General features: G+C 41.5%; 1 protein-coding gene across 1 annotated transcript in view; it reads left to right on the top strand.

Moving 5' to 3' along the window:
- kdrl (kinase insert domain receptor like) overlaps positions 1-26,943 on the top strand; it is a 222,878-nt gene that overhangs the window by 90,869 nt on the left and 105,066 nt on the right. Inside the window, exons 9-11 of the mRNA XM_072270842.1 lie at positions 2,853-3,022; positions 21,557-21,707; positions 22,537-22,648. Of these exons, the coding sequence (XP_072126943.1) occupies positions 2,853-3,022; positions 21,557-21,707; positions 22,537-22,648 (433 nt within the window). The remainder of the gene's footprint in view (positions 1-2,852; positions 3,023-21,556; positions 21,708-22,536; positions 22,649-26,943) is intronic.

Raw genomic sequence — 26,943 nt, forward strand, 5'->3', positions numbered from 1 at the left:
ATCTAAACCTACTAGTTTTAAATATCCCTAGAGCTGCGACTCAGCATCTCCCTTATTCAGTAAGTCACACATCCAGTTGCTAACCGACCATGTTCAGTAAAGATAGGCAGCAATACCTCCGGCTGTGTCCTCGGCCCCCTACTCTGCTTCATGACGACGCGGCCCAGTTCTGCTCTGACTCCATCTGGAAGTTTGCAGATGATATGGCAGCATCAAATCAAATAATGATGAGTCAGAGAGGACATAAGGAGGCTGGTGACATGGTGTCATGACAAAAATATTTCCCTCAATATCAACAAACAAAAGAGCCATTTGTTGACTTCAGGAAGTGTGTTGGTGCATATACTCCTGTTCAGAGCAATGGTGCTGAGTTCAAAGGGGTTGAGAGCTTCAGCTTCCTAAGAGTGAACATCACCAATATCCTGTCCTGCTCCAATCATGTAAATGCCATGACCAAGAAAGCTCACCAGTACCTCTACTTCTGCAGGAGGCGAAAGAAATTTAGCATGTTTCCTTTGACTTTTATCAATGCAAAACAGAAAACATCCAGATAAATCACAGTTCGTGATGGCGTCTGCTCTACCCCTGACTGCAAGAAACTGCAGTAAGTTGTGTCGTAGCTTGTCCTTCCAATCTTCCCCCTCCACCATCCAGGAACTTGGACAGTTGTTCCAGGTGAAGCAGCAATTAGCTTGCACTTCTTCCAGTCTAGATCCACAATTCCTTGAAGGTAGATCACAGTTAGATAGGGTCATAAACAGGGTCTTTGGCATATGGGCCATCATAAATCAGGGCGCTGAGTACAGGAGTAGAGATGTTATACTGGAGTTGTATAAGACGTTGGTCAGGCCATATTTGGAGTACTGTGTGTTCTGGTCGCCTACCTACTGAAAGACATCAATAACCTTGAAAGAGCACAAAGAAAATTTACACAGATGTTATTGGGTCTAAAAGACCTGAGTTATAAGAACCAATTGAATAGGAGTGCAGGAGAATGGAGGGATCTTATAGAGGTATATTAAATTATGAGGGGTATAGGTAGGGTGAATGCATGCAGGTATTATCCCCTCATGTTGAGTCAGACTGGAACTAGGGATGAAAGTGAATTATTTAAGAGGGGAATTATGTTGTTTAGGACACAGAGCGACCACTCTCTGCTGAACATCCTCCGTAGAGATCGTTCAGAGCACCAAATTTTTTAGTGTTCCCCTGGTGGAGATTCTCACCTGGTCCCTCAACGCCAGCTCCATAGCTAAGAAAGCCCAGCAGCATCTCTACTTTCTGCAAAGGCTGAGAAAAGTCCACCCCCCACCCCCAACCTCACCACATTCTACAGAGGTTATATTGAGAGCATCCTGAGCAGCTGCATCACTGTCTGGTTCAGAAATTGCACTGTCTCGGATCGCAAGACCCTGCAGCAGATAGTGAGGTCAGCTGAGAAGATCATCGAGGTCTCTCTTCCCGCCATTACAGACATTTACACCACATGCTGCATCCGTAAAGCAAACAGCATTATGAAGGACTCCATGCACCCTTCATACAAACTCTTCTCCCTCCTGCCATCTGGCAAAAAGCACCTAAGTATTCGGGCTCTCACGACCGGACTATGTAACAGTTTCTTCCCCTCAAGCCATCAGACTCCTCAATACCCAGAGCCTGGACTGACACCAGCCTACTGCCCTCTACTGTGCCTATTGTCTTGTTTATCAATTATTGTAATGCCTGTACTGTTTTGTGCACTTTATGCAGTCCTGGGTAGGTCTGTAGTCTAGTGTAGTTTTGTGTTCTTTTACGTAGTTCAGTGTAGTTTTTTTATTGTTCATGTAGCACCATGGTCCTGAAAAACATTGTCTCGTTTTTACTGTGTACTGTACCAGCAGCTATGGTCGAAATGACAATAAAAAGTGACTTGACTTGATTTGATGGTGAGTGTGGAGTGAGTTGCCAGTGGAAGTGGTTGATGTAGATTCAGTTGCAACATTTAAAAGTATTTTAGATAGGTACATGGATGAGAGGTGAATGGGTGGCTGTAATCCTGGTGCAGGTCGATTGGACTAGGAAGGATAATATTTCAACACAGACGAGATGAGTCAAAGGGCCTGTTTCTGTGCTGTAGTTCACTATGACTTTATGACTACGATTCTAGCGTATTCAGTGTTTACAATGCGGTCTCTAATGCCGTGAAGAAGCCAACCATAGATTGAACAACTGCATGGCAGGGAATCTGCATTTAGTCTGCAGTAGTGACCCTGAGCATCCTGTTGCCTGACGCTTTAACTTCTCATCTCGCTCCTATTCTGACCTGTCTTGGGCCTCCTGTACTGTCTCAGTGAGACCTCATGCAAGCTTTCCATTTGAATATGTTGCAGCCTTCAGGACTTAAAACTGAATCTTACAGCTTTAGGTAATTTGATATATGTCTTTATCAGTTGTCCACTTGTGAATTAACTCAGCTTGTTCATTTTCTTTTTCTCTTTCTTTCCCATCGCAGATGTGCCCAGTTTGACCTATTTGGCATCTAGTGGATGTCCACCTCTCCCACACTCCCTGCAGCTTAATGAGTTTCTTTAGTCTCGTTGCCAGTTCTGATGAAGGGTCTTTGAGCTGAAATATTAGCTAGTTTCTCTTCCCACAAATGCAGCCTGACCTGCTGAGTGTTTCTAGCATTTTCTATTTTATTCCCTCAGTAAGGCATTGAACCATCAGATTAGAATAGGATTAAGATATTTTGATTCTGAAGGAGCTGAGCCAATTTAATTGCTTACCTCTTATAGATGATTGTAACTACAATAAGATACATCAAGATTGTTGAGGTTTTTTTCGTCCATCTAACTTATATTTTTTTGAAACAGGTACAAAGATGGAAAACTCATTGCACAGAATCAGTCCTGTTATGTCCAAGACCGCTATACATTAAAAATATTGTCTGTATCAGGAAAGGATGAAGGGGAATATACTATTTTATTGAACAACAAGCGACATAACCTGCATAAGAACCTCACCATCACACTAAAAGTCTATGGTAAGTCTATCGCTATCCCATTCATGCCTTGTAGAACATCAACGAAGACATGTTGTATTTCTAAAACAGAAAGTGGTTGAAAAAACATGCTGGTCATTGAAAACAGGTTCATGTTCTGAGTACAGAACTTGCATCAGCACTTTTCATCTAACTGCACCCAAACGTTAGCCCGACCTATTATTTAGTTATCAGGTGCTGATGGATCTGTTGTGTACTCACAGCATTTCTGTTCTGATTTCAACATACATAATGATCTGGGTCAGCTGAAGGAGCCTCAAGGGGAATGTGTGTTGTCCAAAAAAACATACAAGCTATTTTGATTTTATTAGAAGTAGCAATCATGGGTCACGTGGGGTCTTGGTATGGAGTAGACGTGTGTCCCGGGAGCTGCACCTACCTTCACCTTTTGCCTCACCCGAAAGGCAGTTAATTCTTATTTTTTAAGTGACTGAAGTGAGCTGTTACGGGCTGAACGAAATGACGAAGCCAGGTAAAGGGAAGAAACAAGAAAAGGGCGCAGGAGAAGAAGATTCTGGCCAGGGCTCCGCGAAGCTAGCGGGCCCAGGAGAAGCTAAAACCAATGCTGCTAGGGCCCCGGTCCCAACTACCATTGAAGAAGTCCTTGTGGCGGTAAACAAGCTGTACAGTTTGGTAGACGGGAGACATGCAGAGCATAATAAGTCAATCATGAACCTAACAGCGGCTCTAACCGAAGTCAGTAAGCATGTTTCTTTAATGGAGGATGCCGCCGAATCGTATGAGAGACGAATCAAAGAGTTAGAGAAGTGGCTTGAAAGCCTAAAATCCCAAAACATGCAGCTACAGGCTAAGGTGGATGACCTTGAAGCTCAGTCTCACCGTCAAAACATTCGCATTATCGGGGTTCAGGAGAAAGCCGAAAACAGTAAGCCGACGGAGTTTGTAGCCACGTTGCTTCCAAAGTTGCTGGGGGAAGAACATTTCCACCAGCCGATTGAAGTGGACCGTGCCCACCGGAGCCTAGCACCTGCTAAAAATGGTAGGTCAAGAGCTATTACTGCGAGGTTACACCACCACCAGGTTAAAGAACTGGTGCTACGGCTGTCCAGGGAGAGAGATTCGCTGCTCTATACGGGGCGTCTGGTGTTCATTTACCCAGATTTAACCCCGGCTACCACGAGGAAAAGTCAGGATTTTCAGCACATTAAGGAGAAATGCAAAGCCAGGAAAATTAGGTGTGGATTCCGGTATCCGGCAAGGTTTGTGGTTACAGTTAACGATAGCACCCGTACGTTCAGCACTGCAGCCGTAGCGGAAGAGTTCCTGAGCCGAAAAGTTAAAGATTGGCATTCGGACACCGTATCAACCTAAAAACAGATTAACGCTGGGTTACTGGATTCGTCGTTGATCGATAGCAGCTTCATCTGGAGATTGTTTGTTATGTTCAGCGCATAAGGAACTGAAAAATAAGCTCACACTCAGATGTGGGTGAGGACTGACTGTTATTGTTTATTTTTATATTTCATAGTGTATTTATGAAGAGGTGTTTCTCCCAAGTTTAGTGGGTAATGGGTAGTTATCTCGCTATTCCGGGCCATGTGTTGGCTCTTGGATATAGCTTTGACTCTAGGTTAGGGGTATGGAAGTACTACTCCTGGTGTGTTTTTTATTTTTGGGAGGGTTTTTTGTGTTTCTCAAAGGGTTGTTACAGCATATCTATTTGTTCGAGTTACAATTTATGTCATGCCACGACCATACAGCATATTTTTTTTGTTAAGCAGCGGATGTGACATCTAATTCGCATATGCACAGCATTGGTGAGACTAAACTTGTCAGCTGGAATGTACGGGGATGAATAGTCCACTGAAGAGAGGGAAGGTGTATGTACATCTTCATACACTCAAAGCTGATATTTGTTTTCTCCAAGAAACGCACATTAAGAAAACAGCAGTGAAAGTGCTTTGTCCCTCCTGGGCATCTCAGGTGTACCAGTTAAATTTTAGTACTAAAGCTAGAGGTGTTGCAATCCTAATTTTAAAAAACCATACCGTTTATTCACACACAAACTATCGCTGACCAGAGGCGCAGATATGTAATAGTAAGTGGAATATTAAATTCTATACCATTGACACTAGTGAATGTGTACGGGCCCAACTTTGATGATCCAATTTTTTTTCAGAACCTCTTTAAGGCCACGCCTAATCTGTCTGACTATAACATAATTGTAGGTGGAGGCTTTAATTGCATCTTAAACTCCCTCCTAGATAGACAACGTCCCCAAGTTTGTTAACTTAAAAATAGTGTAATACTTAATAATCTCATGCAATCGTATAACATAGTGGATATTTGGAGGCTTCTTAATCCCACAAAGAAGGATTTTTCATATTTCTCCACAGTATATAAATCCTACTCTAGGATTGATTATTTTCTGTTAGATTCAAAATTAGTCTTGTCAGTAGTCAGTTGCACTTACCATAATATACTCATATCAGTTCATGCTCCTGTCTCCCTTATACTCAAATTGAACCACAAAAGAGGTGGCGTTTAAATAATGTTTTGCTAAAGGAAAAGGATTTTTGCTCTTATCTTTCAGATAAGATAGATCTATACTTAAGCACCAATGATGTGGGCGGTGTTGATGATTCCACTCTTTGGGAGGCCATGAAGGCTGTTATAGAGGTTGCATAATAGCATATAAAACAGCAGAAAAAAGAAGATTCAAGGAAAGGTTAACTGAAATAGATGATCAGTTGGCAAATCTGGAAGCTTCTTACAAAATAAAGCAGAAAGCAAAATTACTTAATAAGGTTACTGCCTTACGGTATGAGTATAATTCTATAATGTCCAAGCGTGTTTCAAAACTACTGACACAAGTCAGACAGAGGTATTTTGAGCTTGATGAAAAGCTCCGTAAGTTATTAGCCCATCAGTTAAGACAGATGCAGGCCTCCAGGGCCATACATCGTATAGAAGCGAAAGATGGCTTTTTATTGACGGACCCGGAAAAAATTAATAAGTGTTTTGCGGAATTCTATGCTAATGTTTACCAATTACAAGGCAGTCCGGATGTTGAAGCTATGGAAGCGTTTTTGATAATCTGAATCTGCCCACACTGTCAACAGATTCAGTAAATAAACTTGATGCTGATATAAGCCTAGATGACATCAAGAAGGTCATCTCTTCCCTCCCCAATAATAAGGCAGCGGGTCCGGATGGTTTTAGCATGGAATTCTTCAAAGTATTTGGTCCAAAATTGTCACCTCTGCTCTTACAAATGTTGAATCACTCCAGGACAGCTTCCAGGTTGTCACCCACTTTATGTAAAGCCAATGTTTCTCTGATTCCAAAACCAGGCCGTGATGCCGAGGTGGTTTCATCATATTGCTCCATTTCGCTGCTGCCCATTGAAACCAAAATTCTTGGGAAAATCCTGGCCAATAGGTTAAAAGAATGCATTTGTTCTATTATTCATCCAGATCAAACTGGCTTTATGCCAGGTAGACATACGTATTTTAATTTGCATCGTCTTTTCAATATTTTATATACAAAACATGCAGAAGAAGCTGTAGTCATTTCATTAGATGCACAACGTGCGTTTGACCAAGTGGAATGGCCTTCTATGACGTTTGCACTTAAGAAATTTGGATTTGGACCATCTTTCATTAAGCGGATTGAGATAATTTATTCACACCCATCTGCTTCTATTATCACTAATCACAATATTTCCTCCCCTTTTGCAATTCATCATGGGACTTGACAAGGCTGCCCCTTTCTCCATTTTTGTTTGCAGTTATCATTGAGCCACTGGCTGTTAGCATCAGACAGGACCCTTTGGTATCTCTCATTGATATGCATGGACATAAACCTCATCTTTCGTTATACGCTGAGGATGTCCTTTCATATATCTCCAGCCCACAAACATCAATACCCACCCTTCTGACTCTAATTATTAATTTTAGTAGTTTCTCAGGTTTCCCTATTAATTGGGATAGGAGTGAACTAATGCCAGTCACTGCAGTGGTTAATGCAGCGTATTTACAGTCCATTCCCTTTAAAATAACTTATGATCATTTTTCCTGTCTTGGTGTGACTATTACAAAAAACCCAGATGACCTTTTGCAAGTGAATTGGTGAAACAAAGTTGAGCAGGTTAAACGCAATATTGACTTTTGGAAAACCCTTCCAATTTCCTTGGTGGGGAGGGTTAATGCAATCAAGATGATTGTACTGCCACAATTTCTTAATCTTTTCCCGTCAATTCCATGTTTTATTCCTCTGTCATACTTTAAGCAATTGGATTCAATTATTATACCCCTCATTTGGAATTATAAAGCCATTAGAATTACTGAAAAACACCTGTCAAAGCCCAAGGAAGCAGATGGTTTTGCCCTACCGGACATTAAAATGTATTACTGGGCTGCCCACCTATCCATTCTTGCACGGTGGAAAAAAGGCCCACCCTCTACCTCAGACTCGTGGCCATAATGGCTTCTCATAGGGCAAATGCTTTGTAAGGAGACTTCCTTGCCAGCTTTCCTTAATAGCCCCACTGCAGTTAATAAGTCACATTTTAGTAACAGCTTCGTGGTTGGCAGCACTATAAGAATTTGGAAGCAGATTCAACTACACGTTAAGGCCCCAAAAACTTATATTGATACTCCAATTTGTGACAATCATTCCTTTTTGCCTGGCCTGAATGATACTGTTTTTTCTACCTGGAAACAGAGAGGCATCTGTAGTGTAGGTGACCTATATATTAATGGAAACTTTGCCTCATTTGCGCAGTTACAAGCAGTTTACAATATCCCTGCATCTAGTTTTTTTAGATCTTTACAAATTGGAGATTATGTTAGGAAATATATACCTAATTTCAAAGTTTTAGACAGGAGTCCCTGGAGGCAATAAATAAGTTTGATCCTGTTACTCATAGTGAGGTGTCCTATTTTTATCAGATCCCACATAATGGAGCTCAGGTGAATACTGCAGGTTTAAAACAGGCATGGGTGGATGAATTGGGTATAGAACTGACAGAGGAGGTCTGGGATGAGTGTTTAAAGAGTATACATGATTGTTTGGTCAACGTCAGACACAGACTTACACAGTTTAAAACAATACATAGACTCCATTATTCCATAGAAAAGTTGCACAGTTTCTACTCTGATGTTTCACCAGTTTGTAATAGATGTAAATCTGTGAACAGTAACTTGTCACGATCATTCTGGTCAGGTTGTAAGCTTTATGCATACTGGAAAAGTATTTTTCACTGTTTCTCTGAGGCTTTTGAGAAGTGGTGGGAACCAGACCCGCTCATAGCCATCCTTGGAGCAACAAGCTCTTCAGCCAATAAGTATGAAAAAATGGATGTATTATTTGGAATGGTGATTGCTAAGAAGTTAATCCTGCAAATGTGGAAAATGGACTCTATGCCTATGTACGATCTGTGGCTGAGAGAACTGGCAAATACTTTACATTTGAAGAGACTGAGACTATGTAATGAGGACAGAGGGGACATCTTTGAAAGGATATGGGGCCCTGTATTGGACTTTCTTACAGGGTGAGGACTGAGGTTTTTTGGTGCAGTGCACCTCTGCTGTGCATGTTTATTTTTGTCTTTATATTTTTCTCCCTTTTGCTGCTCAATATTTAATTTGATTTTGTTAAGGCCGTGGTTTTTGTGGATGTGCTGTATTTTTTTTTGGTTTTTTTTTGTTTGTTTGTTGTTTGTAATAAAAAAAATAAAAAGAATATATATAGAAGTAGCAATCATTCCTTTGGCGGTCAGATGCATTTTGCCAAGATATTCAGAGCATTCAGTGCAGTTCTTTCGTACAGTTGCAGTTTGTAGATGATTTATTGCTCACACATTTCATATGGTTAGTTTTCTTTGCATTCTTGTCAAAGTAATTTTCCTGAAGGACAAAAACCCATACCAGACATAGTGGGGGAAAAAACTGCTTTGCTATTGGTGATAATTACAAACAGTGCTTTAACTAGAAATCTGAAGTAAACTTACAGAAGCACATTGACCACAAGAACAATTTACTAGCAAGGTTTGGGTGGCTGGGAGGGGGTGGAGGTTTAAAAAAAAGAGAGGTGATTACTTATAAAGCGCTCTTGATCCTGATCTCTCAGTCCTGATGAAGGGTCTCAACCCGAAACATCGACTGTTTATTCTTGTTTAGCATTTAGTGTGTTTTGCCTTGGATTTCCAGCATCTGCTATTTTCTCCTATTTGTGATTATATTTTCTTTCTTTAGAACTGGGAATATGACAAAGTTGGGATAGGTAGATATAATTATTCCAAAGTTTCATGGTTTTGCTAAGATTTGGCTTAGATCATTGAAGTTGCGTCTGTAAATTACAAATGCAAGTTGATAATTTAACTTTGGTTTGGTAGGGAAGAGCAGCAGAAGTCAGGGAAAACTAGATAATCTGGAGCCCTGAGAAGTTTAAATATATTTTAAAAGCTAGAGCCCTGAATTTTGCTACTGACTTTTAGAAACTTGAAATTAAGGCCAATGTTTTCTAGCTGGAAATGTGAATATTCCCTCACTAAGAGCTATAGTTCAAATTTCAAAGTTCAAGGTAAACTTATTATGAAAGTACACTTACAACACCAGATACAACCCTGAGATTTATGTCTGTGGGCATTCACAGTAAATACAAAGAAACATAATAGAATCAGTGGAAAAACTGCACACAAGATGGACAAACAACCAATGTGCAAAAGACAACAAACTGTGCAAATACAAAAAAAAACAAACAAACGAATAACAATACATAAATAAACAATAAATATTGAGAAAACAAGATGAGGAATACTTGAAAGTGAATCCAAGGGTTGCAGCAACAGTTTAGTGTTGAAGTTGAGTGAAGTTACCCTCTTGTTGTTCATATCATAGAAGGATATTTGTCCAAGGCAACACAATATGACGGGGAATTTCAAAAGCCACTGCGCACCTTGTCATTGTTAAGATTGTTAAAGGACGAGTTACTAGAACAAATGTATTTCCGAGTTGAAAGTCCGGCAGATCAAGTCACCTGGTCATTATAGAAACCATTGTGTGAGGCAGTATGTAGACACTTCATTAATAGAACAATGATGCCAAGGATCACTTCGCCCACACTGTCACTCATAAAAATAAGCATAAAGGAAAATAGCCTCATCCAAATTGAAAAAAGCATTACAATAAACAGTAAATATCCTTCTTACTTATATCAGACAAGATGATAGTTCATTCTTTGTAATGTATTTAAAACTCTTAACTATCCTGCTCTCTTTAGATTATTTTTCCTTCAGCTAGGAGTCAGATTGAGGAGCAGATCTCACCCCTTCCCCTCCCACGTGTCAGGAAATTATGTATTCAAGACCAAATATGAGACAAACATATTGTCAAATAGAGAGTCCAACAATTTCACCTCTTCCCTATTTCAGGTGATTTGCTGTTACCTTTTCCACCTTTTCGACTCATCTTCCAATTCTTAATTTGGGATGCTGTCATCTATTGTGTCATTTATGTCACCTGTAATTTTGTCTCCTGATTTCCGCCTTCTCACAGATCACCTTTTACTTTCTCTTGCATTCCTGCCCTCCTTTACCTGCATTTTAATTGCTGTTCAGTATCCAGTATTTCCCATGGAACTAAGTTATGGAATCTCTCTCCCTCTCTCTTTCCCTCCCCCATACCCTTGCCCTCCCCTTACCCCCCACACACCCACTCTCGACCTCTCTCATTTTGTTTGGAATGGGCTGGGCATGTGCAGTGACATCAAATAATAAAGAGTATTTGTTTTGACATTGATTGCACAATGTCCCAAAGCACTTACAGAGCCCAGAGGACATAGACTTCACATACCAAAGTGGCACTTAGCTAGAGGGCTCAGACTTGGTTTAGTGTTACTTGAATAACTGGATCTTACCTTGGCTGCTGACATGGAATTCAGAGCGAGCACCTTCCTTCAGCTGGGTTTCTCATTAAGATTTAATTGTTACTGAATAATCACATCACACCCATTTTTCAGATCCTGATCAATTTCTCCATTCTCTTTCTGTCATCTTCCTGAACCCTTCCATGATATTCTTCTCCAGTGATTAAAGTGCCCAATTTCTCCCCACCCCCTCCCAATCATCACGATGATGTTCCCCAGAGGAGAGGACGCACTTGTCATAGGAAGGACATGCAAACTCCACACAAACATCTCCCAAGGTCAGGGTTAAACCCAGATTGCTGGAACTCCAAGGCAGCTGCTCCACCAGCTTTGACACTGAGCTGACCTTTGCAGTATGCAAATTTACATACAACAGACTAGTGACCGCAATTTAAAATATCATCACTGATAAAAAAAAAATTAGTATGTGTTCAAAGGGATCAAAACGTGGAACTGAAATCCAAGATCTTCCCTCAATGTTTAGTGATGACCATCCAGTTCCTATCTCCCACTTCCACATATTCACTCCTTCATAATTTCTCGCTTCTTCCTTATTGCCATCTGGTCATGGCTTGGTGTCACAAACTGGCAAGGAAATAAGGCTGAATGCTATTAAGAAGGCAATGGGGAAAAATGGAATACTTGTACACTCTGCTCTTTAATTCTGTGTAATATACAGGAAACTCAGACTTTTATGTTTCTGATGTGAAACCTAAACCATCAGCTGCCTCCAACCACTTGTGGATGACAAAAAAAATAGGTGATATTGTAGTGAAGAAGGTTATCAGAAGTTTTGATCAACTAAAATAAGTGAAGCAAGGATTAGCAAATAGCAAACATGAGGAATTCTGCAGATGCTGGAATTTCAAGCAACACACATAGAAGTTGCTGGTGAACGCAGCAGGCCAGGCAACATCTCTAGGAAGAGGTACAGTCGATGTCTCAGGCCGAGACCCTTCGTCAGGACTAACTGAAAGAAGAGCTGGTAAGAGATTTGAAAGTGGGAGGGGGAGATCCAAAATGATAGGAGAAGACAGGAGGGGGAGGGATGGAGCCATGAGCTGGAAAGTTGATTGGCAAAAGGGATATGAGAGAATCATGGGACAGGAGGCCTAGGGAGAAAGAAAAGCACGGGGGGAAGCCCAGAGGATGGGCAAGGGGTATAGTGAGTGGGAATAGCAATCAATCTAGACAAGCGCAAGGTATAGTTTGCAAAGTCAAATCATGGTGCACGTATACAGTAACTGGTAGGTCTCTGGAGAGTGTTACAGGATAGAGGGACCTAGGAGTACAAGTGGCACCACACTTAGAGTGGTGAAAAAGGCATTTGGCACACCGGCTTTCATCAGTCAGTGCACTGTGTATAGGAGTTAGGACATGATATTGCAAGTGTACAAGACTGTAAGTATAAGGCTGCACCTGGAGTTCTGGGTTCAGTTTTAGTTACCCTTTTATAAGAAATACATCAGAGAATACAACAAAGACTTAAGAGAATATTGCCAAGACTCGAGGGTCTAAGTTGTAGGGTGGGCTTGGGCAGGACAGCACTTTATTTGCTGGAGCATTGGAGATTGTGGCATGGCCTTCCAGAGGTGTATAAAGTTGTGAATGTCAGTGATCTGGTAGTCATTTTTCCAGGGAAAGGGAATAAAAAAACTAGAGGACATAGGTTTAAAGTGAGAAAGGAATGCTTTAATAGGGACCTAAAGGGCAACTATTTCTCTCAGAGGGTTGTGCGTATACAGAACAATCTGCCAAAGGAAGTGGTTGAGCCAGATACAATAACAACATTAAAAAGATATTTGGACATAGACAGGAAAGGGAAAAAAACATGGACAAATGAAACTAGCTTATTTGGGCATCTTGACAGTATGGGCCAATGGGCTGAAGAGACAGTTTCTGTGCTGCAATACTCTAAATGCAGTGATAAATTATTCCTGTAAAGTAATTCTTGTTAAAAATAAAATCCATTCAGTCTACAAGGACAATGGAAAATGCTGAAAATGCTCAGCTGGCCAAGCAATATCTATTGCGAAAGAAAGAATAATCAGATGAAATACAAGAGGAATGTTTAGAAATCAATATGTTGAAGTGAAGAGCAAGAGGTACAAATTATAGAGGGCCCTGTAGAATGGTAAAGACCAGGAGAATGAAGTTATTTCAAATGTTCAACAACCACAGGATTTACTTTTCCTTTCTGACCATTCATCAATACATTGAATTACCTTTTATATCTTATATGCATACATACAATTAGCTTGACCAACAGCGAAGCATAACAATTTTCTTTCGAAATTCTCCATATTAAAACAACTAAAACCCTGAAAACTGTCAGAAAATCAATGCTAAAAGAAAATCACTTTCAATGCCTGTTTAAAATGAGAGTTAGTGCAGAATTCCAATGCATTTCTTGGGTTTAAGTCTGGAGCTTTTGCTTTGTTGAGAAGTATTTTAAATAAAGCTGCATCTAATCCCTCTTAGTAGCTGAGTTGTGGAATCCATTTTGCTTATGCCAGAGGGCAAATTCCATAGTATGGAGCTGCAAACAAGTAGCTGCTCAACTGATAGTTTGCATGACAATTGCCATGTGAAAACTGCAACTTGTATCTCACATTTAAACCTTCCACATGCTCCTTTTTCTGCTCTCTGATAAAGGAAGAATTGTTCCACAAACTCCATGGAATTGTTTCAGGTGGGCTGAGGAACAAGACTGAGTTTAAAGAAAGGATGAAGGAGGGGCAACTCAAAGAAAAGTTTTTGCAAAGGTTCTGACATTACACCATTAGGTGTTAACATTTTGCTTTTGATTGAAATTCATCTTCTATCAGGTCAATATAACCTGTCAAAATAGCAAAGGGGTAATATTCACATTTATTAAATAATTCCATATAAGTTCCGCTCAAAATATTTTCAGGACCAAATGTTTTTGTAGCCTCCTGGTAAGCCTCAGGCTCGCTCAGCTCACTTTCCTCTAGGGGGAGCAGCCTTCGGACCCGCCAAACTGGGTAATCAAGTTTGTGTGGATGCTGTGGGATGTACCCCACCCCGCCAAATAACAGACAATACACCATATGCGATTACTGGAACTATGTAATTTATAGAGATAAATTACAAAAGGAAAGTTCACCAATAATCGTCTTCTGGATAATCACTGGCACTGGTACCCCAAACCTCCAGTGCCCTTAATGTTGTCAAAGGGTAAATGCTTCAGAAACCAGTTGTAAAACAAACTGTACAACAACTTGACCTGTGCCCCAGTGTCGAGGATGGCTTTACCATAGCTTCCATCTATCCGTAACGACACACAGGGGTGTGGTCCCTCTAAGCCTTCAGGAATAGGGTCTGTTCCTTTTGGAAGTTTCCTGGTACATTGCTGGGAACGTGCTCCCCCAGAGATCCCAAGCCATTCCCCCACTGGGCCTCCACTAAGTTTCCTGACCCCCTCTGATCAGCTGAACAACTGAGGGAGGGGCTGATCCCCTTAAGTGATCCCCCTGGCACTGCAAGCAATTTAGCTGCCCCCCTAGCCAGAGAAGATACCCTGAAAGCTTTTCCCCAATCCCCTGACACAGGTATGGAAAGCCCCCCCAGGCGTTGCATTTTACTTCCAGTCGAACCAGACGCATTTTCCCCAGCTTTCAGATAACTGGCAGCTGTCACTACGGGGTAATTGACCCTGACAGTTCTAACACTGTCAACAGCCCGCCTACTCAAACCTCCAACCAATCCCTGTCGCTCTCCCTCAACCGAGCACTGCCACTCATCTAACAACCGAGAGATCCGCTCCGCCCATGCCTCCTCCCCTTTAGGGGTGGTCATTATCCCAAAAACCAGACGGAGCTTGCCAGAGCTGGAACATTTATTCGCAGACACTACCTCTGAATCAGACCACTCTTTCCTCTCTCTCTGAACAGTATGGACAGCCCATGGCCCCGCCTCACCCGGGGCACCAATAGACACTGGCAGTCTCACCACCAACTCGTCAGCGCTAGTCTGAACTCAGACAAAGACCTCCAGGGTACCAACAGCCACCCCACCCAACATGCATGCAGTAACAACCAGCAATCCCACAGAGGCACATCAGCTTTCCGTCCCCACAGCAGGCATAATTTAAAGAGGGTAATCACACAGCTTCCTACTGAATCAAATCCATAGACGAAGTCCCCAGATGTAGCCCCTGGTCAGCCTCAGGCTCGCTCAGCTCGCTTTCATCTGGGAAGAGCAGCCTTCGGCCCCGCCAAACTGGGTAATCAAGTTTGTGTGGATGCTGTGTGATGTACCCCACCCCGTCAAATAACAGACAATACAACATATGCGATTAAATGATTACATTTGATAGATCTTACTGGAACTATGTAATTAATAGAGATAAAATATAAAAGGAACGTAAAAGGTGCCAAACATCAAAGTTCAACCACTTTGTGCACAACAATTGGAGCTCAATTAACAGAGTTCTCTTTCCACCATTGGATCTCCATCATGCCTTCTGCTCCAAAGCACACGAAAACAATAGCTTACGGACATGCAGGAAAGAATAACATCTATCCCAACTGGTTAGCAAATGAATACAGTTCTCATTATCAGTAATATAACCCAAACAAGCTGCTAGAGAGAGAATTGTCTCAGCAGTTAACATAACGAAGAAGCCATTTTATTCTAACATAACAAAGAAACCATTTTGATTAGCCTCAACCAGTAACGTAAAAGAAGAAACCCCTTACATTTTTAATATCATTAATTTATAAAACAGATGAGATGAGAACAATTTTCTTGCAAAGTTATGCCAGAGAATTTTTTTATCGAAAATGTGCTATGCAATATTAGGACATGGAAACTTAGTACTATCCTGTGACATACACAAAATGATGGGGGATCTCAGCAGGCCAGGCCTCATATATAGAAAAGAGTAAACAGTTGACATTTTGGGCCAAGACACTTCATTAGGCTTGGATTTTCAACATCTGTAGATTTTTACATCTTTGTATAATCCTGTGAAATAACATTCTCATGACTTTAATCAGTTGTTAGCATATTGTCAATTATTAATTTGATTGAGTTTTATGATGAGGTTACAAAAGTGATTGAAGGTAGAGCTATGGATTTTAGTAAGACATTTGACAAGATCCCTCATGGGGGGCACATTCAGAAGATTAAGATGCATGGGATCATTGTGAATTGGCCATTCGGATTCAGAACTGGCTTGCCTATAGAAGACAGAGGACAGTGGTCAAACTGGCTGATTCTAGCTGGAGGTCTGTGATTAGTCATGTTTTGCAGGAAACTGTACTGGGACCTCCAGTGTTTGTGATGTATATAAATGACTTGAATGAAAATGTAGATGGGTGGGTTAGTAAGTTTGCAGATGATATGAAGTTTGATGGTGTTGTGGATAGTATAGAAGACTGGCAAAGAATGGAGGCTTCAATTGCTCAGGGCTGACTATGGCTGTTGCACCCTAGCTAGGGCAGTACGATACGGAGAGCAAGCTGTAGTCTTGCTCTGATATCTGATGAACATATCTAGTGAGCCCAAAGGAACAGCAGAGACCAGCAGTTTGGCACCAGTAGTGTCACAGGAGTTGCCAGTCAGCAATGAACTCATGTAGGACAACCCTCGGGACTCCAACTCCGGATTTTTCCCTCTGGGTTTATGCCTGAAGCCTCCCCCATGAGCAGGTATAAGTGCAAGGCAGCAGAAGTTTGAGATTGGAGTTTTCCTCCCAGATGAGCTGCCGACCATAGCTCACGAGCCCCATTTGCCTTAAGCAACTGGTCTTAGGGTGCCAATAAACTTCCTTTGCCCCTTCCCTGTCAGTAGAAATGGTTCCGCTGGGCTTGATAGCTAAGCCACACGTGAAGATTAGGAGCTGGACTTGGCTGTCAGAGGCTATTTGAATCGCACACAATTGGAAGCATTTAATACATGAGCAGGGGGATCTTCAGGTTTGAGTTCATAGCTCCGTGAAAGCACTACACAGGTTTATAGAGTGGTTAACAGGCATGTAGCATGTTTGCCTTTTGTTAGACGAGAAGCTGAGTTCAAAAGTCAGGAAGTCATACAGTACTCTAATTAGCCCACATCTGTAGTATTGTATACAGTTCTGGTCAAGCCATTATAGGAAGGATGTTGAGACCATCACACCTTTCTTGTACTGTGCTGACCAGAACTGTACACTGTACTCCAAGTGCAAACTATCAATGTTTGGTTGAATCATAAGGTACAAAGTGAACCCCCATGGAGTTTCTCCTGGTCAGCTGTTAGAGCTATTACAGAAGAGTCACAGAAAACTTGGAGAAACAGGATGGTCCAAGATATTTAAAGAATCTCTGTGGTAATTGTATTCCCTTACCAACATGTTGGTCGTTGATCCCTCTTCTGGCTGGTTTCAGTCCTGAAGGAATTGACAGGTGGCAGGGAAGACCATTAGGAGTGAAAACCCAGAAGTGTTATCCTAAAATCTGCAGTAAAGCGATGACCATGGCTTCCATTTGGAGCACTAGGTATTGGTATTGGTTTATTATTGTCATATGTGCCAAGATACAGTGAAAAGCTTATCTGCAAACTGTTCATGCAGATCGAGTCATTATGCAGTACCTTGAGGTAGAACAAGGGAGAACAATAACAATGCAAAATAAAGTGTAGCAGCTATGGAGAAAGTGTAGTGCAGGTAAAGAATAATGTGCACGACCATAATGAGGTAGAGAGAGGGCTAGAGACTATCGTATTGTACTGGAGGAACTAAATATGAACCTGCCAGTGAGCGGAAGAGGCATGGACTTTTATAACGGTGGAAGGCAGAACCTAGCATTATGGAATGAACACGTTTCCTTGGGATAAGAACGAATCATCTTCTGACAATGCCATCCACAACTGTTTAGTCATAGTCATAGTCATACTTTATTGATCCCGGGGGAAATTGGTTTTCGTTACAGTTGCACCATAAATAATAAATAGTAATAGAACCATAAATAGTTAAATAGTAGTATGTAAATTATGCCAGGAAATAAGTCCAGGACCAGCCTATTGGCTCAGGATGTCTGACCCTCCAAGGGAGGAGTTGTAAAGTTTGATGGCCACGGGCAGGAATGACTTCCTATGACGCTCAGTGCTGCATCTCGGTGGACTGAGTCTCTGGCTGAATGTACTCCTGTGCCCACCCAGTACATTATGTAGTGGATGGGAGACATTGACCAAGATGGCATGCAACTTGGACAGCATCATCTTTTCAGACACCACCGTGAGAGAGTCCAGTTCCATCCCCACAACATCACTGGCCTTCCGAATGAGTTTGTTGATTCTGTTGGTGTCTGCTACCCTCAGCCTGCTGTCCCGGCACACAACAGCAAACATGATCGCACTAGCCACCATAGACTCGTAGAACATCCTCAGCATCTTCCGACAGATGTTAAAGGACCTCAGTCTCCTCAGGAAATAGAGACGGCTCTGTCCTTTCTTGTAGACAGCCTCAGTGTTCTTTGACCAGTCCAGTTTATTGTCAATTTGTATCCCCAGGTATCTGTAATCCTCCACCATGTCCACACTGTCCCCCGGATGGAAACAGGGGTCACCAGTACCTTAGCTCTCCTCAGGTCTACCACCAGTTCCTTAGTCTTTTTCACATTAAGCTGCTGATAATTCTGCTCACATTCTATATTCTGACTATCAGCTCAGAAGTCCTCCTGCCCCCCTCCTGATACAAAGCATCTGTCCTTTCCACCTCCTGGTGCAGGTTTGATATCCATTGTGCCTTCAATCTCCTGTGTTGTGCCAAAAGTCTTTTGAAAAGGAGCAAGTGCTTCCAAAATGACTTCTGCCACTTACACTTACTGAGGGGCAATGTGGCTATAAGTAGTGCAGGTTAACTTTAATTGGTGCTAGCCATTCGAGAGATGGGCCATTCTGAAGATAAAAATATAATCACCAGTACAGTTAGAATCAGCTGGATGGTGAAGAAACATATCAGTTCCTATCTGAGGAACTCCAGTTGCTACTGTCACAACAGATCAACAGTGCATGCCATTTCATTAACTCATCATTCAACCCTGGAACATCTGAACTGCAAAATTGTATGCATCAGGATGCTTTTCATTGACTGCAGCTCAACATTCAATACTATTATACTCTCAAAACTAATCAATAATCTCTAAGACCTTGCTTCAATACCTCCTTGTGCAACTGGATCCTCAATTTACTTTCTTGCAGACCTCAGTCAGTTCAGACTTACAGTAACGTCTCCTGCACAATCACCATCAGCACAGGTGCACTGCAAGCCTCCCTGCTCTATTGATTTTACACTTACGACTGCGAGGCTAAGCAATGTTGTATTTAAGTTTGTTGTCGTTGGCCAATCAAAGGTGCTGATGAATCAGCATATAGGAAGGAGACTGAAAATCTAGCTGAGTGGTGCCACAATAACAACCTGTGACTCAGTGTCAGCAAAATTATTAACTACAGGAGGAGGAAACTGGAGGTCCATGAGCCAGTCGTCATCAGGGACTCAGAGGTGGAGAGGGTCAGCAACTTTACATTTTTCGGAGTTATCATTTCAAAGGATCTGTCACGGGTCCAGCACGTAAGTGCTATCACAAAAAAAAAATTACAGTAGCACGTCTACTTTCTTAGAAGTATGCAAAGATTTGGCATGCCATCTAAAGCAATGACAAACTTCTATAAATATACAGTGGAGAGTCTAATGACTGGTTGCATCACAGCATGATACAGAAAAACCAATGCTCTTGAACAGAAAAGCCTACAAAATGTAGTGGTTATGGCCCAGTCTGTCACGGGCAAAGTCCTTCCCACAGCTGAGCTCAAGTACAAGGAGCACTGTCATAGGAAAGCAGCTTCCATCATCAGTGACCCCTCCTGCATCCAGACCATGCTCTCTTCTTGCTGCTGCCATCAGGAAGGAGGTACTGAAGCCTCTAGACCCAAATCACCAGGTTCAGGAACGGTTATTACCACTCAACGATCAGGCTCCTGAACCAGTAGGGATAACTTCGCCCAACTTCATCAACCCAATACTGGACTGTTCCTAGAACCTATGGACTCAATTTCAAGGACTTTTCATTTCATCTTATAGCTTAAATAAATAAATAAAGGCATCCGTTAGTCTTGCGAGACCATGGATCTGCACCTGGAAAGTCTTCACTCTCCAGGGCACAGGCCTGGGCAAGGTTGTATGGAAGACCAGCAGTTGCCCATGCTGCAAGTCTCCCCTCTCCACGACACCGATGTTGTCCAAGGGAAGGGCATTAGGACCCATACAGCTTGGCACCAGTGTCATCGCAGAGCAGTATATGATTAAGTGCCTTGCTCAAGGACACAACATGTTGCCTCGGCTGGGGCTCGAACTCACGATCTTCAGGTCGCTAGTCCAATGCCTTAACCACTTGGCCACGTGCCCACACCATTCTAGCTTAATTGATTATTATTTTTATGTTTTTTTTTCTTTTTGTATTTGCACAGTTTTTTGCATATAGCTTCTTTTTCCATCTTGTGTGCAATTTTTTTCATTGATCCTATTGTGTTTCTTTCTATTTTCTGTGAATGCCTGCACAAAAGTGAATCTTAGGGTAACATATGGTGACATATATGTTCTTTGATAATAAATTTACTTAGAACTTTGTGCAGATGGTATGACTGTGATGTGTTCCTTCATCACAGCAACCAGGCAAATATTAATCACTTTCACTGTTCCGGGTATTTGCAGTGTAGTAGCTTCCTTATCATTTAAACACAGAACAATACAGCACAAGGCAAGCCTTTCAGCCCACAATGTCTGTGCAGACCATGATGCCATATGAAACTCGCCCCCTGCCTGGTCCTGATCTATATCCATATATTGTCTTCAAGTTCATGTAGGCAGTGTGTTTTAGCTGCCTACTACTCTCTCTGTAAAAAGACTCTGAACCTTTCCTCACAGTCTCTCTGTAAATTGCCTCTTCCCTTAATCCCACAGCTCTATCATCTGACCTAATACCTCCGTTTCCATCCTTCCGCCAATCTAAGTTAAACCCTCACCAACAGCTCTAGCAAACTTGCCAGCAAGGACATTGCTCCCTCTCAAGTTCAAGGGCAACCTATTCCTTTTGTATTGGTCATACCTTCCCCTGTAGAGAACATGCTGATCCACAAAATTGGAAAAATGGGTATAACACATGTTGCTTTTGAGCAGTTGTGCTGGGGAAGAGATGCTCAAAAAAAATCTTTGGGGGCATTTCTTTGCCAAGAGACCGCATAGCCCTCAATTTTTCTATCATCCATGAGCCTATCTAAGAGTTACTTAAATGTCCCCGATGCATGTGCATCTACCATCACCCTTAGCAGTAAGTTCCATACACTCATCATTCTTTGTGTTTTAAAACACTTACCTCTTGCCATGCCCCCTGTCCTTTCCATGGCCGTTCTATCCTGGCCTATATAAATTTTTATGGTGTATTTTTTACAAACAAATGGGAAATATCATGTTATAATTGGTAATGTATGTGTGCCCTGTATTATAGTTCTGGAAATGTTATGCATAAAGTATATTTTTGGAAAATAGAAATCAGAATGACATTATTTCAACATGTTATTTGTCTTTCTTCTAGAATTTTACAATCTTTCCACTGTTCTTGCTTACAGAAAAACCACAGATCACTGATAAAAATGTGGCTTCCTCAGAGCAAAAATTTTATCATCTAGGGAAAACATACAGACTGACCTGTACTGCCACTGGAACTCCGATTCTGCACTTCTACTGGCAGTGGCAGCCTTGTAACACTGGATCATCCACGTAAGGCAATTTACTCATTCTTTTCCCTTCGTAAACGTTTGGCAGTGAATAACACTCAGGATGCAATAAAAGAGGATAGGATGAGCAAGTAGATTGGAATTAAACTGACAGTCACACCAGGAACTAGCAGGCATAGTTCTGTTTATTCTTCATGAGATTTTTATAAATACCATTGTATTTCTGATCTTTTTGTTCCTGCCCAAGAGGTTATTCTTATACAGGCTCAGAGGTCAAGGTTCTTATTTTCGCATCAATAATTCGTAGAGTATACATCGCTCTTTTAATTTCAAATCTTTCAGCATTGTCACCTTTCTTATTAATGTCAATTGACACTATTTTGTTTGCATGGGAGGCATATTAAAAGGCAAGAGATGGTCCTATTCTTAAGGTGGTATTAAAGGGAAAAATGAGATAGTGGTGGTCTTCACCTACATGAGCCTTGAGAGCATCCTTATCTTGGCCTAACAGCAGCCGAAGGTGCTTTCCTGTATGAACGTGACTCATGATTTTGCTTTCCTGTTGTTGTCTAGCTTCCTCTCTCATGGAAATCCATTCCCTGTAACACAATTGTTCCCTTCTCCCTGACTGTAGCGTGGCTGATTTCCTCTTGGTTTCGAGCTTGTATTGCCTGCCTCCGGTATCAACTCCCACACTCTGTAATCAAGCACAGCAAACACTTTTTTCCCTTTTAACATCCATCAACACATGCTTCTTTGAGTAAAATTTAGCAATTAATGTTCTCGCAAAACCGTACAAATCAATTGCAGTACTTTCTTCCTTTTGAAGACTCCTGCCCTTATTTGTAATTGTCTTTTATTGTCCTTGGCAGATGTAAGCCAAGAAGTGATGAAAAACTTAACGTCTCACATACTGTGACAAGTTGGGGCAACAGAGTTAAAGTTTTGCCTCAGGAGAGTATTGTGTTGCAGAATGAAACTAAGGTAAGAAACCAACAGTATATGTGTTAGATACAGTCATACAATAAAACTTCAATAGTTACCAAAATTTACACTTAATTTGAGCAAGCTATAGTGCAGCACAGTGAAGATACCACTGCAGTCAATATTTTTAGGTGGAGGCAGCAGGAATTCCAAGAATTACAAATTCACTGTGCATTATTCAGCTGCTCAATGTTCCTTTTCCGTTTGGAGACAGTGAAAAGGAAAAACAGCTGGTGGGCAGAAGGTGTTCATTGCTATTGTCTATCTATATCAATGTGAAAAAGACTCCAGTGTTTAAGTCCCACCATCGAATTGAATGTGTACATGTGTCAAAAAGAGTAAGTCTGAAAGTTACGGTAAGTACTCCACAGCTTCACTTGTATCCATCTTCAGAAGTTTTCGGATGACTCTGCCATAGTTGGATGCATCAGCAAGGGAGATGAGGCTGAGTACAGGACTACGGTAGGAAACTTTGTCACATGGTGTGAGCAGAATTATCTACAGCTTAATGTGAAAAAGACTAAGGAGCTGGTGGTAGACCTGAGGAGAGCTAAGGTACCGGTGACCCCTGTTTCCATCCGGGGGGGGGGGGGGGCGGTGTCAGTGTGGACATGGTGGAGGATTACAAATACCTGGGGATACGAATTGACAATAAACTGGACTGGTCAGAGAACACTGAGGCTGTCTACAAGGAGGTCAGCGATGTCTCTATTTCCTGAGGAGACTGAGGTCCTTTAACATCTGCCAGACGATGCTGAGGATGTTCTATGAGTCTGTGGTGGCCAGTACGATCATGTTTGCTGTTGTGTGCTGGGGCAGCAGGCTGAGGGTAGCAGACACCAACAGAATCAACAAACTCATTCGGAAGGCCAGTGATGTTGTGGGGATGGAACTGGACTCTCTGATGGTGGTGTCTGAAAAGAGGATGCTGTCCAAGTTGCATGCCATCTTGGACAATGTATCCCATCCACCACATAATGTACTGGTTGGGCACAGGAGTACATTCAGCCAGAGACTCATTCCACCGAGATGCAACACAGAGCGTCATATGAAGTCATTCCTGTCTGTGACCATCAAACTTTACAACTCCTCCCTTGGAGGGTCAGACACCCTGAGCCAATAGGCTGGTCCTGGACTTATTTCCTAGCATAATCTACATATTACTATTTAACTATTTATGGTTTCATTACTATTTAATTATTTATGGTGCAACTGTAACAAAAACCAATTTCCCCCGGGATCAATAAAGTATGACTATGACTATGACAATGACTATGACCATGAGAAAGGTGCACTTCTCACCACAACTTGGTCTTGCTCAAAGCTGACTCATATTATCCTCTAACAAGCCACATGTTTATAACTGCCAAGTGAGAACTAAATTTGGACAGTAAGTGCAGCCAGTGCTCTTTTTCATGGAGTTTATGACTCTATGTCTAGAATATTTTTTTAGCTTTATCCAGAAACTTCTTGTTCTAGTAGATAAAGTTGAGTAATTTGTGATAATCAAAGCCGGGAGCTTATATAGAAGCAGACTCACAAAACTACAAAAAAGGATCCATGACAAAAACAACTTAAGTAGCACCATTAGCATCACAGGACACCATAAAGCACCCCATTAGGACATTATTAAATAACATTCAATATCAGACTGTAGAAGTGATATTCAGGAAAATAATCAAGTTTAGACAAAGAAACAGGTTTTAAGGAACACCTTTTAGAGAGGAAGAAGAGATTGAGAGGCTTATAGAATGAGTGCCATTGCTGGGGCCATGAAATTATTTAATTTGGAGAAGATTGAGAGGCAAAAAAAGGAGATAAAAGATCTGACAGAGGTAAGGCTGGGAGAGTTGTGGAGAAAAGGGCAATAACAAAACATGGGTGAGAACTGTAAATTCAAAATATTACTGTAAGACAGGGAACATGTGGGAGAGCAATGGTGTTGAATGTGAAAAAGATTTGGTAAAAATCAGGAGGATATGAAGGCTTGAGTTTCATATGAAGTTGAAGTCTATGTAGAGTATAATGAGGGGGAAGCTGGCTAGAAGTAATTTTGAATGCATGCATTTACAGTAGAGCAAAGAAATACATTAGATTCATTGAAAAAGACTGACAACTAACTAGTGTGTAAAAGAAGCTTAAAGGAAAGTTATAGGCTGGAAATTGCAGCAATAGTATTTCAGAAATGTATCTTGTCATTTTGTGAGATGCCTACAAAATATTGCCGTATATCACCAGCATCATCTTGCTAAAGGTGGCACAGACCTGAGAAAGGGCTGGATTGAGCAAAGTCACAAAGTTAACAGAAAAAAATTATATATTAATGACAATGATTTAAGTTGGAAGAAATTTCAACTATCTGTCGAGAGGGAGGGAGGGGGGGAGGGGGGAGAGAGGGAGAGAGATTGAGATTTATTTATTTATTTATTTATTTATTTAAAAGCAGAATCAATAACAATATAAGCATAAGATTTGAAGGACTTTCTCCCTTGGAAATTTTCATGTTTTATAACATTGAAACACAGTTGCAGTTGTCTCACAGACTGCATCAGCTTTTCCTCCAGGAATTCCCTGTAGTTTGTGCATTTATTTTACCTTCTACCTGGCTATGGGTAACCCTAGGTAATTTCTAAAGTAAGTACATGTTCGGCACGGCATTGTGGGCTGAGGGGTATGTATTGTGCTGTAGGTTTTCTATGTTTCTATGTTTCACAAGCCTTCCAGGGCCTGCTGCAGTGAAGCATCCCCACAGCATGATGCAGCCACCACCATGCTTCACATGGTGTGTTTTTGATTATGACAAAACATAGCCAAACATAGCATTTAGTCTGATGGACAAAAAGCTCAATTTTGGTTTCATCAGTTCATAGAACCTTCTTCTAGCTGATCTCAGGGTCTCTCGCATGCCTTCTAGAAAACTCTAGTCAAGATTTCTAGTGAGTTTTTTTTCTCTTTGCCACTTTCCCATAAAGCTGCGACTGGTGAAGCACCCAGGCAATAGTTGTTGTATGCACAGTCCCTCCCACCTCAGCCTCTGCAGCTTGTAACCCCTCACGAGTTGTCATAAGACTCTTGGTTGCCTCCCTCACTAGCCCCTACTTGCACAGTCACTCAGTTTTTGAGAGTAACCTGCTCTAGGCAGATTTACAGCTGTGCCATATTCTTTCCATTTCTTGGTGATTAACTGAACTCCAAGGGATATTCGGTGACTAGCAAATTTTCTGGTATCCATCTCCTGACTTGTGCTTTTCAATAACCTTTTTGCGGAGTTGCTTGGAGTGTTATTTCGTTTTCATGGTGTAGTTTTTGCCAGGATACGGACTCACCCGCAGTTGGACCTTCCAGATGCAGGTGTATTTTTACTGCAATCAATTGAAACACCTTGTTTGCACACACGTCTCCAAAATCAGATCTCCATTTGACTAATTATGTGACTTCTAAAATCAACTGGCTGCACCAGTGATGATTTTGTGTGTCATATTATATTTATATTTGTAACTAATTTATATAACTTTGTAAAGATAACTTTGTCAGGAAAATCCTGCCTGACAAACCTATTACAATTTTTTGAGGAAATTACCAGTAGGCTAGACAAGGGAGATGCAGTGGATGTTGTATATTTGGGTTTTCAGAAGGCCTTTGACAAGGTGCCACACATGAGGCTGCTTAACAAGATAAGAGCCCATGGAATTACGGGAAAGTTACATACGTGGATAGAGTGTTGGCTGATTGGCGGGAAACAGAGAGTGGGAATAAAGGGATCCTATTCTGGTTGGCTGCCGGTTACCAGTGGTGTTCCGCAGGGATCAGTGTTGGGGCCACTTCTTCTGACATTGTACATCAACGATTTGGATTATGGAATAGGTGGCTTTGTGGCTAAGTTTGCTGATGATACAAAGATAGGTGGAGGGGCCGGTAGTGCTGAGGAAACGGAGAGTTTGCAGAGAGTCGTGGATAGATTGGGAGAATGGGAAAAGAAGTGGCAAATGAAATACAATGTTGGAAAGTGTATGGTTATGCACTTTGGCAGAAGAAATAAACGGGCAGACTATTATTTAAATGGGGAGAGAATTCAAAGTTCTGAGATGCAATGGGACTTGGGAGTCCTCATGCAGGATACCCTTAAGGTTAACCTCCAAGTTGAGTCAGTGGTGAAGAAGGCGAATGCAATGTTGGCATTCATTTCTAGAGGAATAGAGTATAGGAGCATGGACGTGATGTTGAGGCTCTATAAGGCACTGGTGAGATCTCACTTGGAGTACTGTGGACAATTTTGGTCTCCTTATTTAAGAAAG

Source organism: Mobula birostris, chromosome 10 (genome assembly GCF_030028105.1).
Source record: "Mobula birostris isolate sMobBir1 chromosome 10, sMobBir1.hap1, whole genome shotgun sequence".
Lineage (NCBI taxonomy): Eukaryota > Metazoa > Chordata > Chondrichthyes > Myliobatiformes > Myliobatidae > Mobula > Mobula birostris.